At 41.8% G+C, this 14,698-nt stretch overlaps 1 protein-coding gene across 1 annotated transcript in view; it reads left to right on the forward strand.

Moving 5' to 3' along the window:
• LOC132781596 (septin-2) overlaps positions 1-14,698 on the forward strand; it is a 71,892-nt gene that overhangs the window by 19,898 nt on the left and 37,296 nt on the right. Inside the window, exons 4-7 of the mRNA XM_060785886.2 lie at positions 1,006-1,092; positions 4,001-4,124; positions 10,529-10,663; positions 12,321-12,438. Coding sequence (XP_060641869.1) covers positions 1,006-1,092; positions 4,001-4,124; positions 10,529-10,663; positions 12,321-12,438 — 464 coding nt within the window. The remainder of the gene's footprint in view (positions 1-1,005; positions 1,093-4,000; positions 4,125-10,528; positions 10,664-12,320; positions 12,439-14,698) is intronic.

Consider the following 14,698-nt stretch of genomic DNA (forward strand, 5'->3'; position numbering starts at 1 on the left):
CAGGGAAAAAATGTACAGCTCAAATTCTTAATCTGATTTAGTACATCAAGGAAGGATATGAGAAAGGTTGCATTACCAGAACAGTTTTTGTCGACCTTACGGTGCAACATAGGAAAATGCTGCAGAAAGTCTACCATATTACCCATGTCTATGATTTTACAAAAACTGTCCAGACTCTTATAGAAGACCACAGCTTCTAAGTGGAATTTCAAGCCATGAAAAGTAGATGGAGGAGGTAAAAGAATGGTTTACTCCAAGGCAGCGTACAATTCCTGACACTTCAAGGGAAAGAATTGTGCGTAACAGCTCTGGAGGGACGTGCTGTCCTCAGCTCAGTGCTCTTCTCTTTTGTCAGACTACAATCCCCATCATCCCAAGTCAAACTAACCAGTCAGTTTGGGAAAGGCTGGATTATATGAGTTATTAATCTTGGGTGTAAAACAACTCTCATTGATTCAAATGAAGTGCTTTTGCTACCTTGCATTGTAAGTGGACTTACCTTATAAGTCCCACTCTATATATTGTTGGATTCAAGCATCCATCGTTATCAACTTGAAGAGTGGTGTGCATTGCTGGGAGTTGTAGTTCATCAATGTTAGGCACTGAGGTTCCTCATCTGTGAAGGGTAAACATTATGGGCAAGAGTCTGCATTCCTGTTGATCTTAGAAGACTGGCTTTACTTTGCGTGTAACCCTTCCCCATTATGTATTTTTGGCTTTCCATCTGTTCTGAAAGATAAACTGGGGGGTCAAATAAACATCGAACTCAATGGGAACATGCTATCGTAGATTAGAACTTCTAATTTGACCTTCTGGGTTGCTTTATGAAAACAGGTAGAATAAATTTAGAATTTGTGCGGGGAGTGCGTTGATGTGTTTTTCCTGTTTTCTTTATTTCCGCAAAGCCTTTGATGCCATTATCTTACCTAGGGAGGGAGCTCTTGGTAGAAAGAAATACATCTTGCATGAAAGATGTGGGAGATAAAACCTTCTTCTTATTTTCAGGTGAATCTGGCTTGGGAAAATCAACCTTGATTAACAGTTTATTCCTGACTGATCTCTACCCTGAGCGTTACATTCCAGGAGCTGCAGGTAATCCATCTCTTTTCATTGACTCCACCTTTGATTGTGGATGTGTGTGGTTGGAAAAGGAAATTGGAAAAGGGGTTGGGCATAGCAGGGTTGGAAAATCTGGAAGGTAAAGCATTTTGTTGTTTCCCAATTGTCTTTTCCAACTAGCTGCGGAACATTCCCAGTTTTACTGGGCTGAATTTCCTTTCCCCCCAAAATTAGATATCTCCCACAATACTTTTTTTACACTTCTGCAAGCTAATGCCACTTCCTTGTTTCTCAGTGGTCCTTCTGTGGATCACTTTCCATTAGCATCTGTCTCCCAGTATAGTTGAGGGTTGTGGCTGAAATAATTTCCATTAATATACGAGGGTTGAACGAAAAGTAATGCCTCCACCTTCATAACTCCTCAACAGACGGCAGTACTGATATGCGGCAGGTACTGGCTTGTTCAGTAGACTCTTCTCTACAGTTCCATTTCGGCAGGAAGCCTTAGTATTGAATGGTTGTGTTGTTAAAGTGCGAAGTATGGAACCCTGCGCAGACGGTCGGTCAATGAGACTTAAGCAACTTGTAGTCATTGAATTCTTGACAGCAGAAGGTGTCACCCCAAAGGAGATTGATCAGAGAATGCAAGCTGTTTATGGTTATTGTGTTGATATGAGTACTGTGCGTCGTTGGGCAAGTAAGTTTAAAGATGTTGAAGTGGGAACATGTGACTTGCGTGACAACAAAGAGTTGGACGTCCTGTGACAGCAACCACCGAGTTTCACAAGCAAGAACGTGTGGGTCACATTATTGCTTTGCTTGGCTATCGGAAGATCTGTACACGATGGGAACCCAGGATGCTGATGCCTGAAATGAAAGCGTACAGACTTGAAGCTTCGGAGACTGGATCTCACCACCATACAACATCCTCCATACAGTCCAGATTTAGCACCGTTTGACTTCCATCTGTTTCCGATAATGAAAGAAGATATGCGGGGACATCATTATGCTTCTGATGAAGACGTTGAGAGAACTATGAGACGCTGGTTGTGGAAACAGAGTGTCGACTTCTTCCGTTACAGCTTCAGAAAACTTGTTCATTGTTGGCAGAAATGTATCCAATTGTCTGGTAATTATGTGGAAAAGTGAATAGTGTTAGTTAAAGAGCCCATTCTAAGGATTATTTCTGCATTTGATTTATTAAAATATTCCCATCCAAACCCAAGTAACGAAGGTGGAGGCATTACTTTTTATTCAACCCTCGTAGATACAATGTCTGAAGATTTTTATTTATTTATTTATTTATTAGGAAATTTGTATATCTCATTTCTCCGAGGACCCAAGCCAGTTTACAAGAGCTCAACATGTAATATAAAATTTAAGCCCTTAAAATAGTCCCATACATTCCCGTCCAACATAAAATTGTCATTAAAAGGAATAAAACCATATAAAATTCCCAGGAAGTTAAAATATCAATTTCTGTTTTGTTTTTTGTTTTGGTAGATTTGATTCTCCTTGGATTTGATTAAAAATATTCTCTCCCGGAATCTCTTATGTCCTCCACTAAGACTCTCTGGGATTCTCTAGGTTGTGATTCTGTGGTCAGCAGCTACAGAGTGGTGCTGGAAGACCTAGAAATTCCTGGAGATGCAATATCTTTATTTGTGGTTTTTGACTTTCACAGGGGTTTCCTGCTCCTCAAGTGGAGGGCTCTCTGTGTGTTTGTGGTTGGATGGATGGATAGATAGATAGATCAGTGGGTGGGTGGATGGTTGGATGCACAGTTGGGTGCGTTGATGGGTGAGTGGGTAGATAGGTGGGTGGATGAATAGATAGGTAGGTAGGTAGGTAGATAGGTGGATGGATGGATGGATGGATAGATAGATAGATAGATAGATAGATAGATTGGTGGGTGAGTGGATTAATGGTTGGATGGATGGGTGGGTGAGTGGATGGATAGAAAGATAGGTAGGTAGGTAGGTGTGTGCGTGAATGCGTAGATAGATAGATGATAGATAGATAGATAGACAGACAGATAGAAAGATAGATAGAATAGATGCCTTCATTCAGTCACCTGTTGATATTCGATGCCTCTGTGAATGTCCTAAGGTCTACTTAGGAAAAGAATGCTCAGAGGTGGTTTTGCTAGGTTCTTCCTCTGAAATAGAGCATACAGCACCTGGAATTGCTTGGTGGTCTCCCATACAAGCATTCACCAGGGCTGGTTCTGTGTAATGCATATGCTTCTCAACTTGAGACAGAATTTTCTTGCCTTCTCCTGGAGCTTGGAGTCAACCTCCTACTGAAACAAGGAGAGACGCCATACAAATGCACAGGTGGGAATTGAACTTGAGTCCTCCAGTTCAAAGTTTTTACTGGACTGATTGGATTCCTTAACACTGTAGCCCAACAAAGATCTCTCATTTGAGTCTTTCACAACTTGTTATATGTTGGTATATGCTTCAAGGAACAGCTTGCCCCTGTTACCGTTGTTGCTTAGCTCTGTTGTGTGCTCCTTCCAGACATCAATATTTTTGTTGCTTGTCTTTAATCACTTGAGATTATTTCTCTTGTTGTGTGTCCATTCGGATGCCTCTGTGAAACGGTAATAACGTCTGCCCCTTTCTCTGTTCAATATGCAGATTGTTTTCACTAAATTATATATATGTGTACCCTTTAACAGAAGGAGACAGACAAGAAACCACAAGGAACTTAATCCTTTGGGGGATGTGCAATGAACTAGATCCAAAAGCTGGATCCAAAAGCGCTGTGCAATGAACTTCAGACACCCAAGGCCATTGCTGCATTGTTTGTATCCTCCAACTTTTATCGGAAGCTGTGATACTTAAGACTGGCTAAGAACCAAACCGATAAAAGAAGTCTGGGTTGTTTTTCACCCTCTGGCCATTTTAACAAGGAAACATTAACCTTTCTCTTCCAGAGAAGATTGAGAGAACGGTCCAGATTGAAGCTTCCACCGTAGAAATTGAGGAACGAGGAGTGAAACTCCGCCTCACAGTGGTAGATACTCCGGGATATGGAGACGCCATTAATAGCCAAGACTGGTATGTTCTGCTCCCACTACCACCCATGATCTTGAACCTTCCCATCTGTCCTGGAATTACCAGTATTTGCAATTCATGTCTGGTGTCAAAATAAGAGGGCATTTTCCAAAGGCAGATTTAAAATTCCATGGCTTTCTGTCACTTCTGGGCATTAGGCAATTGATACAGGATTGATAGCATGAATCCTGGCAGGAATGACATTTTGATTTAAGCTAGTACTGGGGCATGTGTGGTTGTGGAACTACAGTGCTCACCATTGACTTTACTGACTTTACTGAAGGAGATTAAAATCATAAATTCATAAAGTTGGAGAAGACCACCAGGACCATCTGATCTGATCCCTACCATGCAGGAAGACACAATCAAAGTACTCCCGGCAATCATCCAACTATTGTTTTAAAGCCTCCAGAGAAGGAGACTCCCTTACCTTCTGGAGTAGTGTATTTCTCTGTCAAGCAGCTCTTATTGTCAGGACATTCTTCCTAAAGTTTAAGAGAAATCTCTTTTCCTGAAGTTTGGATCCATTGCTCTGTGTCCTAGTCTCCAGAGCAGCAGAAAACAAGTCTGTTTCCTATGGCAATGTTTCAGATATTTAGACATAGCTATCATGTGCCCCGTCAATCTTCTCTTTTCCAAGCTAAACATACCCAGCTTCCTAAGCCATTTGATTGTTTTGGTGGCCCTTTTCTGCACACCCTCCATCTTGTCCATCTCCTTCTTGAATTGTTTTGCCCAGAATTGGACATAGGGTTATTATTCCAGGTAAGATCTGGCCAAAACAGAAGAGAGTAGGACTATGACTTTCTTCAATGTAGACACTATGCTCCTATTGATGCAGCCTTGGGCTGGGTATTTCTGAGCCCTAATTTAAAAGGCAAACAATAGCAATGTGTGATCCATTAAAAATGGTTTAAAAGTCATTACAAAACTGGGGGGTGCTGGCATTTTGTTTCTAAAGTGTTTCTAAAGTATAAATGGGGAAACTTCAGGGGCTCCTTTCTTCCTAATTTTAAAGCTATTGCAATGAAACTTGCTACAATGGTAGAACACATTTACCACTGTTAGCCCACTCAATTGCAGAATGTTTCACTTATCCATGGATTTTTGGGGAATTTTCAAAGTTTTTATAACAACGTTTTTTTTAAAAGACTACAAGAGCTATCAACTTAAATTTTATATACAGTGTACAAGATAATGAGGGCATCAATCCCCAGAAGTTTTAGAAACATTCACACATCTACAGATTATTGGGAATTTTTAAAAGTTTAGACAAAACAATTCATTCCCCCAAAAAGCAACAACAGCAATCCTTTGTCTGTCTTTATGACACACAACCACATAACTTCAACTTAGCACAGATGTATTCTATTACTTACTTACTTTAGTCCTCTTTGCAGATTCAATAATTTTATTTATTATTACTAGACTGACTCTAAATGGCTGGTTGCAGCAGCCCTCAATGGACTTTCTGGGGCTGAGCATTGCATTCTGGGAAAATGTAGTTCGGGGCAAGGCCTTTTGCATTCTCTGTCACAAGGGGCCTTCACTTCCAGACTACATTTCTCAGAATGCTGCGTTCTCAGTTTCCCGCCCAAGTTTGCTAGTCCCGCACCCAGTGCCTTTGCTTATGGTGATAGAGCCAAAGAAAAACAGGACTGGTTTGTAAAACATTTTATGTTCTTTTGGCTTTACCAAAGTTGCTTAATGTTTATGCTTACACTTACAATTACTGTAGTGCTTTTTACAGATTCAATAATTTTATTTATTATTATTAGACTGACTCTAAATGGCTGGTGCCATTGGGGCTTTCTGGTGCTGAGCACTGCATTCTGGGAAATGTAGTTTAGGGCAGGGCCTTTTGCATTCTCTGCCACAGGGGGCCTCGCCTTGCAAACGACATTTCTTAGAATGCTCTGTTCTCAGTCTCCCACCCAAGTTTGCTAGTCCTGCCCCTAATGTCTTTGCTTATGGCGATCGAGCCAAAGAAAAACAGGAAAACATTGGTTTTTAAAAGGCTTTATGTTCTCTTGGCCTTACCAAAGTTGCTTAATTCTTATACTGAATATTAAACTGACCTTGGGAGGCATCTGAATGTTACAGAACATTAACAAAAATGATTGGTGAGTGTTTCAATTCTTAAATCCCCCCCCCCCCACCTTTCCTGCATGTTTCTACTGTTGACTAGTATGCACAAATCTAATGAATTTGATCAGGAAAACGAATTAAAAACAAACATTTGCACACCCCTAGTAAGCAACACCCACAATAGTCTCCATCTGTCCAGACTACGTGTAGACTTGGGCCTGAATATTTGAACAGTCCCCATTATCAAACCCTCTTGTCTGCAGAAAGCGGCCGGGTAAAGCTTTTTAAAGGAAGCTGGAAGTGATTGACAAATGTGAGATGTGAAACACAGCAGCCTGTTTTATATCTGCTTAGGCTATTCGGTCCAGAATTATCTCCCGGTTGGCAGACATTTAGTAGACTGTCAGGTTAGAGGTATTTTTCAACATTTGTCACCTGGGCTTTCTAACTGGAGGGGGCAGGGATTGAAACTGTGATTGCCCATGTGCTGCTTCATGCTGTGCCACAGAACTGGGGTTGTATGTGTGTGGCCAAGACTGGATTAAAAGGATTCGCTCTCAAAACAAGACTCTCTTGTGGCATGCGGTGGTGGGGGAGACACAGAAAGGAGATCCATTTGTAGAACATGCATTGCATAGCCCTCAAACTCCTGGAGCCTGAAGACCATGTATTTGTTACTCAGTTACTTAAGTAACACCTAGAATGTGGCCATCCAGATGACACTGAACTACAACTCCTATCATTTTTGTTTAGCATAGCTGAAGGTGAGGCCTTAGGGGAGTGGCAGACCAGTAAGATCTAGAGTCCTGCATCCCTGAGGCAGATGCCCCCCCCCCCCCCCGCCCACAATGAACACTGTACACTGGGGACAACCACTATTTTCATGACAATAGGGCTGTAAAAGCCTCGTTCAGGTGGGATTATGTGTTGTCCTGTTTTTGCTATCTTGGCGCTGTTCGTTGCATTGTTATCCAGCTTCATAATGTTGCTTTCCTGCAGTGATTTCCCAGTTTTTCTGTACCAGAGAGCTTTCTTAGTTTTCATTACAATTGGTTGGTGCTTCCGCCTGTTGGGTTTCCAAGGCTCGCTTGTTTGACTATTGTGTTGCAAGGCCAACTTCCTGTTGATTGTGTCCCGATGCTGTGTTTATCAGTTGGAAACGTTTCTTTGAGTCCTGTGAGTTTGAATCTCCACCCGCTTTTTCCGGGGGAGAGGGCAAGCGAGAGAAAGCAAGGTGGTGCTGGGCTCTTCTGTTGCAACACTATTGTTGAAATTTCGACAAAGAAGTATGTGATTTTCAAAAACCTTTGGTTCTTCTCTTCTCCTCCCCTTAGTCATTAGTAAAACATCAACGAAATTAATAAATTAAATGCAGAAATGAAATTATAAAAAAAATTAGCTGCCCACAATAAAACCTATAAGAAAATAATGCAAAAATCTAAAAATCTACATTGCCTCAAAATATGCATACAGTACAATAAAAAGGTGGCAAAAATATGCAGTCAGTTTTGTCCAGCTGTGTGATGAGTGCTATATTTTCTGGGCTGTTGTCTCTTGAATTTGAAACGTAGCGTGTTTGTTTTGGCAACGTGATATATATATATATATCTCAAAGCAATCCAAACCTCCCAACAATAAGTACCTTGTTTGCTGTTGTAATACTGCGGTGCAGGATATGATGTTGTTTAGCTAATGGTAGTGTCGTGGTGGAAAGCAGGTGTTTCCCGGAATCTGAGAGGTACAATCCATTACCGCGTTCTGCTGGATAGGAAAAATGAACAAGCAGTGATTGATCAAAATGGCATGTACATGACGTCCAGCAGTAGAGACTTTTCTGTGCATTACTCAGCAAGGACTTTTCTTTTTGTCTTAATGGTCCTTTTCCAGCATCCTGTCTCAGTCTCACTGTGAATGCTTTTGCTGCAAATCCTTAAAACAGAAATGCCTTGGGAGACAGGCCAAGATTCTGCATGGACAGAATGGAAAATAGAAAAATATTCCAATATTTCTATCCTATATCTCTAGGATCTCAACACACTGTGAAATCAGCTCACATACATTATTATTGATACATTTTAATGTCACACTTATTACTTAAATTGCAAGGAACAATGGACAGACAATATACATATACAGTCAAAGTGTGTATGTTTGTCTGCCTGTTTGTACCATGAAGTGACCCTTTGTGATGTCACTGGATTGGCTGTTGTAAGGTGAAGTGGCCCTCTGTGATGTCACTGGGAAAGAAAGGTGACATGTGCATAAGGGAAGACGGAAAGAAAAAGCCACAAAGAGGGTCATGTTGTCATGAAGACATTGAAATAGGCCCTCTCAGAGCTGGAGAAGGGAAAAAGAGTCAGAAAAGAAAGAAAAAAAGAAAGGGAAAAAGAGAAGGGAGGGAGGGAGATGGGAAGAAAGAAAAAGGAAGGAAGGAAGGAAGGGCAAGGATGGAAAGGGGAAAAGGTATGAGGGTGTATCTGAGAGCTGAAGTCCAAAGCATTTCAAGGCTCAGCAGTGTGCCACCTTGGCTGTTCACTCTGATGGCTCCCCAGTGCGTAAATGTTTGTGCCAGTGCACACTGGGTTGTAATCCCTGTCTCTTTCAGCTTGGTTCTCATAGTTCTTTTTTGATGGCACACTTTTGGCTGTTTATATTTCAAGCCAAAAATGGGGTGGAGAAGGAGAAAGGACTTAGAGATGGTGAGTGGTTTAATAACCCTAATGACATTAAGTCCCACAGGAGAGTACTAGAAAGGCGGAAGAGAAAGTCTTAGAAAGGAGGTGACTCAGGCTTAGTCAGGCACTTGAAAATGTGGCACTGTGGGTGGGGAGGCTTCCGTTTTCACCCAAACCTCATTCCACTGGCATTTTGACTGCTGGACATGCAAGGCTGGAACAGTTTTCCTCTCTCTCCTTTCCTTCTGCATATTGTGCTTCTTTATTTCTAATCTTTGTCAGTTTCTTCTCAAGTCACTATTTATGTATTTACTTATGAATTTAATTTTCTTTTATGAAAGTAGTTCTACCCCAGTCTATAGCAAAAAGGTGTTGGGTGGCTTCCGAATAATGTTCAAACTTCAAGATGAATGGTTGAAACCTGACACAATTTCAAGATGCTGAAAGCACATTAAATGTTGTCATGTGAACTACACTGGATGCCGATACATTTCCAATGTGAATTCAAGTTTTTTTGCAATGACATTGAAATCCCTAAAAAAAGAAAAAAAAGAAAAAAGAGGGAGGGTGGAAGGAAGGAAGGAAGGAATGAAGGAAGGAATGAACGTCAAAAGGAAAAAAAATGGGCCTACAGACTTGTCTTGATTAGGTACACCTCAGGCAGTATTCCATAAAAGATAATAACCAGATTAATCAATATTTATTTATTTACTATATTTGTATGCCACCCTTCTCAGTCCTTAGGCGACTCAGGGCAGTTTACAATGGCAACGATTTGATGCCCAAAAACACCATAAAACATTTAAAAACATTAACACATAATATAAAACCATAACAAGAATACTAAAAGCATATATCATTTGCGTCTCCTAATAAAAACAATAGATAAGTCTTTGGCAATAAATCAGTCAATAAATAAAAAAGTTGTAGGAGATTGTATTTGACTAGATCTTGGGTGTAATATACATCCAAATCCCCGTTCACTCATGAAGTTTGGTGAGGTACTAGAACTCTCCGGTGACGGGTTTGAAATACCTCATGAAACTATCACTCTCAGGATCCCATAGGATGGAACTGTGGCAGTTAAAGTGGAACCCAAGTGCTACAGGATTCAGTGGGAGGGATGACAGTGAGGAGAAACAAGGTATGTTGCCCTGAACCAAGGATGAGAAAACATGTCACAACAGTAGTAACAGTACTACAGGAAACAGATTTTTTCACAAGCATCTAAATCAGTGGTTCCCAACTTTTTTGATCAGGGACCACTTGACCAGGGACCACTCTCCAGCATTAGTACTAAAAGGCTTACGAATCAGATTTTGGTCAATTTTAGATTTGGGTTGGTTAGTTGGGGTGTTGATTCAGAAAACTGCATTGGATAGACCACATCAGCTCTAGTTTCTGATACAGAACATATGCCATCCAGTAGATGCCATCTGCTTGCCCACAGAAAACCATATTTAATAAGCCTCGGCACTATAAGAGGGTTTCGCGAGACCAGTCACTCAATGCAATGGTGTAGTAATGGTGAGGCCGTGGACCATATTTTAGTTCTTGCGGACCACTGGTGATCCACGGACCACAGGTTGGGAACCACTGATCTAAGTAAACCCTATCTCATTGCAAGTTCTTCCTTTATTACAGTTTCAAGACCATAATCCACTACATTGACAACCAGTTTGAAAGATACCTTCATGATGAGAGCGGCCTCAACAGACGTCATATTGTCGACAACCGTGTGCATTGCTGTTTCTACTTCATTTCCCCCTTTGGACATGGGTAAGAGCTGGATTAAGTGTTAGAGTGAACCCTTTTCAACTTTGCAAAATAGAATAACTTTATTGTCATTGTGCATTGTACAATGAAATTAAATAGTTAAAGACTTACCCATCCTATTGCTTTCTTCTTCTTTCTTCACTGTCAGTTCACCAACTCAGTTCAAATCAATTTTGGGATTAATGGCAACCTTTTAAAGTTGGGTCTCCATTTCAGTGAGGACTCAGTATTAAATCGCTGCGGGGGGTAGATATTAAAACCTGCCTGGAAACACAAGTTGTAGTCATAAAGTCTTCCTGGGAGTAGAGGGGGTTCAGTTACAATATATATAAACTCAAGTAATCTGTACTTCAAACAATGTAATTGTTTCTCTGAAGCGTTGTTTGTTGTTTGTCATTACCAAAAGTAAGAGCAATTTAGCTTAAGTAAAATAAGACTTTCAGTTTAAACTCTCAGGATTGTTTCCCAGCCTCTTTCCTTTACTTGAAACAACAGTTTAAAAATGAATACCTAAACATGGACGGAGAGCTTTGGCCCTGCAGGGTGGTATGGCTACGAATGCTTCTCCCTCTGTTCCAGTCTTTGTTTCCCTCTCTGTTCCCCTTTTTGGAATGAGATTCTGAGAAAGCCCTCCAATGAAAGCAGTTAACTTGGAAGGCATTTGCCACTGGAGAGGAAAAGATGAACTCTCTACATATGCACTGCTCCTTTGAGACAGCCAGTCTGAGTTTCGGAATTGGGCAGAGGGTATCTTTGAGTCCTATAGGCTGAAAAAAATGATTTGCAGCTCTGATCTACAACAAGCCTTATTGCTGCAGTAGGCTCATTCAGATGGATACAGTGGGAAATATCTCACCACTCACTGAAGCCTCTATGCTTATGGACACATAACAGACAAAGATACAGTTGGCCCTCCATGCTGGTGGGTTTGACTTTTGCAGATTTGATTACCCAACCCTTGATGTCTTGGTTTTTAGGTCTCTTCCTGGGGTTATTTGGTACCCTGATTCAGAAAATGTCATTGAATGGATCACATCTGTTCTAGTTTCTTAGATAAGGGAAAGTGGTGTCATTTTTTAAAAATCAGCAGATCAAATATACCTAGAAACAGGGCTAACATTTGAGGCATCAAAATGTGTGATGTCCAGTATTATTCATAGATTGGATTAAATTGTGCTCTGTAGAAACATCTATATCAAGCCTGCACAGCCTGTGGCCCTCCAGATGTTTTTGACTGCAACTCCCAGTAGCCCTAGCCAATTTCTCCAGATCATGAATCCTGTGAGCTGAAGTCCAGAACACTTGGAGGGCCACAGGCTATACAGGTCTGCTCTAGGTCCTGTAGTGCAATTCAGTGGTCAATTACCACCAGATGATGACCATAGAATCACACTGAGGGACCTAGAGATTCCTAGAGATAACATCTTTCTAAGGATCTCTAGGAACCTCAGTGTAATTCTATAGTTAGCTTCTGACGGCAGGTGACCTTGAGTCATGCTGGAGGACCTAGAGATTCCCCGAAAGTTGTTCTCTCAAGTTTTTAAAAAAGCACTTTAAATTTGTTGTTGTGGAGATGCTCTGCCTCCAACTTGCATGGATGTGGTAGGTTGACCGTATACACTATTATGATCCCATGATTGTTATGATTGTTGCTTTTCAGGTTGAAGCCTCTGGATGTTGAGTTCATGAAGGCCCTCCATGGAAAAGTCAACATTGTCCCAGTGATTGCCAAGGCAGACACATTGACGCTGAAGGAGAGGGAGAGACTGAAGAGACGGGTATGTAGAGGACTCTCTGAGGAAAGGTCGTCACTCCTTAATTCAGTAGAACCAAACATCTTTCAAATACAACCTTTAGGGTAGTGTCTTGGCTTTTGGTTCTTGTCAGAGGTGCCCTTCCTGTAGCCAGAGATTGAAATGTTCTTCTGGCAGAGAATTTTTGGTGAATATCTGGGGAGGGGGAGGGGAAGACTTCCGCTATGTTACGCTGTACCAGGCATGGGCAAACTTTCTAACTTGAGGGGCCACATGGTGGGCTGGATCGGAGTGGGTGGGCTGCTGGGAGGGAAAGGGCAATCCCCAAGACCCCTCCCTGCCCTCTCTTCCCCTTCCTCTTCTCTTTCGGAGGCAGAAAGTGAAGGAAAGATGGGAAACGTTTCGATCCCAAAAGGATTGGCTTTGGTCAGAATGAGATGGTGGATGGGAGAGAAATAGTGTATCCTGTATTGCCTACTTCTGATGTAGAATTCTATAGTTGGAAGAGACCCCAAGGGCCATCCACAATTAATGCAGGGAGGCACAATCAAAGCACTCCCAATAGACAGCCTCTGCGGAAAAGTCTCCAGAGAAGGAGACTCCACCACACGCCATGGTGAGCTACACCACTCTCCAGGAAGTTCTTCCTAATCTCTTTGAATCTCTTTCCCTGCCATTTGAAGCCATTGCTCTCTTGTGCCCTGGTCTCTAGAGCAGCTGAAAGTCAGCCCCCAGTCCCCTCAATGGGATACCCTTTGAAATCTCGAAACATGGTTCTCATGTTCCCTCTCAACCTTCTCTTCTCCCACCTAAACATTCTCCAGAAGGAAGGAAAAAGTAAAGGAAGGAAGAAAGGGAGGAATAGAAGAATGGAAGGAAGGAAGGGAAGGAGGGGGAAGGAAGGAAGGACAAAAGGGTGAAAGGGAATGATGGATGGAAAAAGAAAGAGGGAGGGAAGGAAGGAGGAAGGAAAGGAAGAAGGAAGGAAGGATAGGATGGTGAGAGAGAGGACGGGCGGCCTGAAGAAAGAGCCCAAGGGGGCACATCTGGCCCCCAGGCCTGGGTTTTCCCATACCTGTGCTGTACAAATCTTCAAGCTTGAACACAGGGTCACCAAACCTGGTGTATTATCTGGTGGTACAAACACAAAGGCCACTGTAAGGGTTGGTGTGTGTGTGTGGTAGTGGTGGTGGGGGTGTGACCCATTTGGCATGTAAACCAGGATCCAGTTTATACAGACTGAACAAAGTTTAAGAATGTTATGAGTATATGGCATTGTATCATAACTGGCCTACTCTCCTCACAATCTCTTGAACATCCTTCTTTTGTGGGCTTCTCCGGACAAGGTATACCTTGAGATAGCTTCCTCTCTTCTCCGTCTTCTTAAAGAGTTTGCAGTGTTGCTATTCATTAAACCATCCCACCTACAATTCCAGTCTACTCTGACCAATTGTTATCTTGGCTGGGGCTGATGTGGGGTCCAAAACATCGGGAATGACCCAGGTTGGTGGTGTCAGTGTAAACAATGCTGTGATTCAATCTCTTTCCAGGTTCTCATTTCATTCACATAAGACATACTACCACTTTGAATGCTGCCCTCCCATTTTGGGCTATTAAGAGGTGCAATAACTTCATTGATGTATGGTACTGCATAGCTCAGCATACAGAAGATCCTTGCCCCAGATCTCTGCTTGTTGGGATGGGGGAATGGAATCGAAATGATTTTCTGTAATTCTTTTCAATCAACACCTAGTATTTTGCACCTTCTTCCTAACTATTTGCTTAACTTTTATTAGTTTCCAATCAGTGGCCCAAAGAATGCCTCTGAGATGCACTACTGTCCTTCTGATCTGTACTACCCATTTCAGATAGCTGAAGACGTTCTGCTCGAGGTGTAATATGTTTATTTTTTTGCCACTTGCACGCAAATGGTCAGAAAAGTTTTGCCTAATAAGGCGCAGCGAAAGGTACAACAAATAAACATCTTGGTTGGAATTATTTTTGATCCGTTTGGGTCATCCGTTGTGACAAATGGCTGAAGGGGAGAGAACTGTTTAATGTCGATCCAGAGCTTTGAAAGCTTAGCTACTGTATATTTTTCTAACTCCAAGCCTCTCGTAATGCAAAATCTCTAATCAAGGCGAGGGATCAGAATTTGTCTCTTTTGGCTTTGAAGCCAGGGCTGTGTTTTAGATGTGTCTGCCATTTGGCAGTCAGTCCGATGCTTTTTTGTTCAGAGTTTTTTTTTTTTTTGAATAATCAAAAACTGTTTGCTGTGGCGGCT

Source organism: Anolis sagrei, chromosome X (assembly GCF_037176765.1).
Source record: "Anolis sagrei isolate rAnoSag1 chromosome X, rAnoSag1.mat, whole genome shotgun sequence".
In the NCBI taxonomy this organism is placed as follows: domain Eukaryota; kingdom Metazoa; phylum Chordata; class Lepidosauria; order Squamata; family Dactyloidae; genus Anolis; species Anolis sagrei.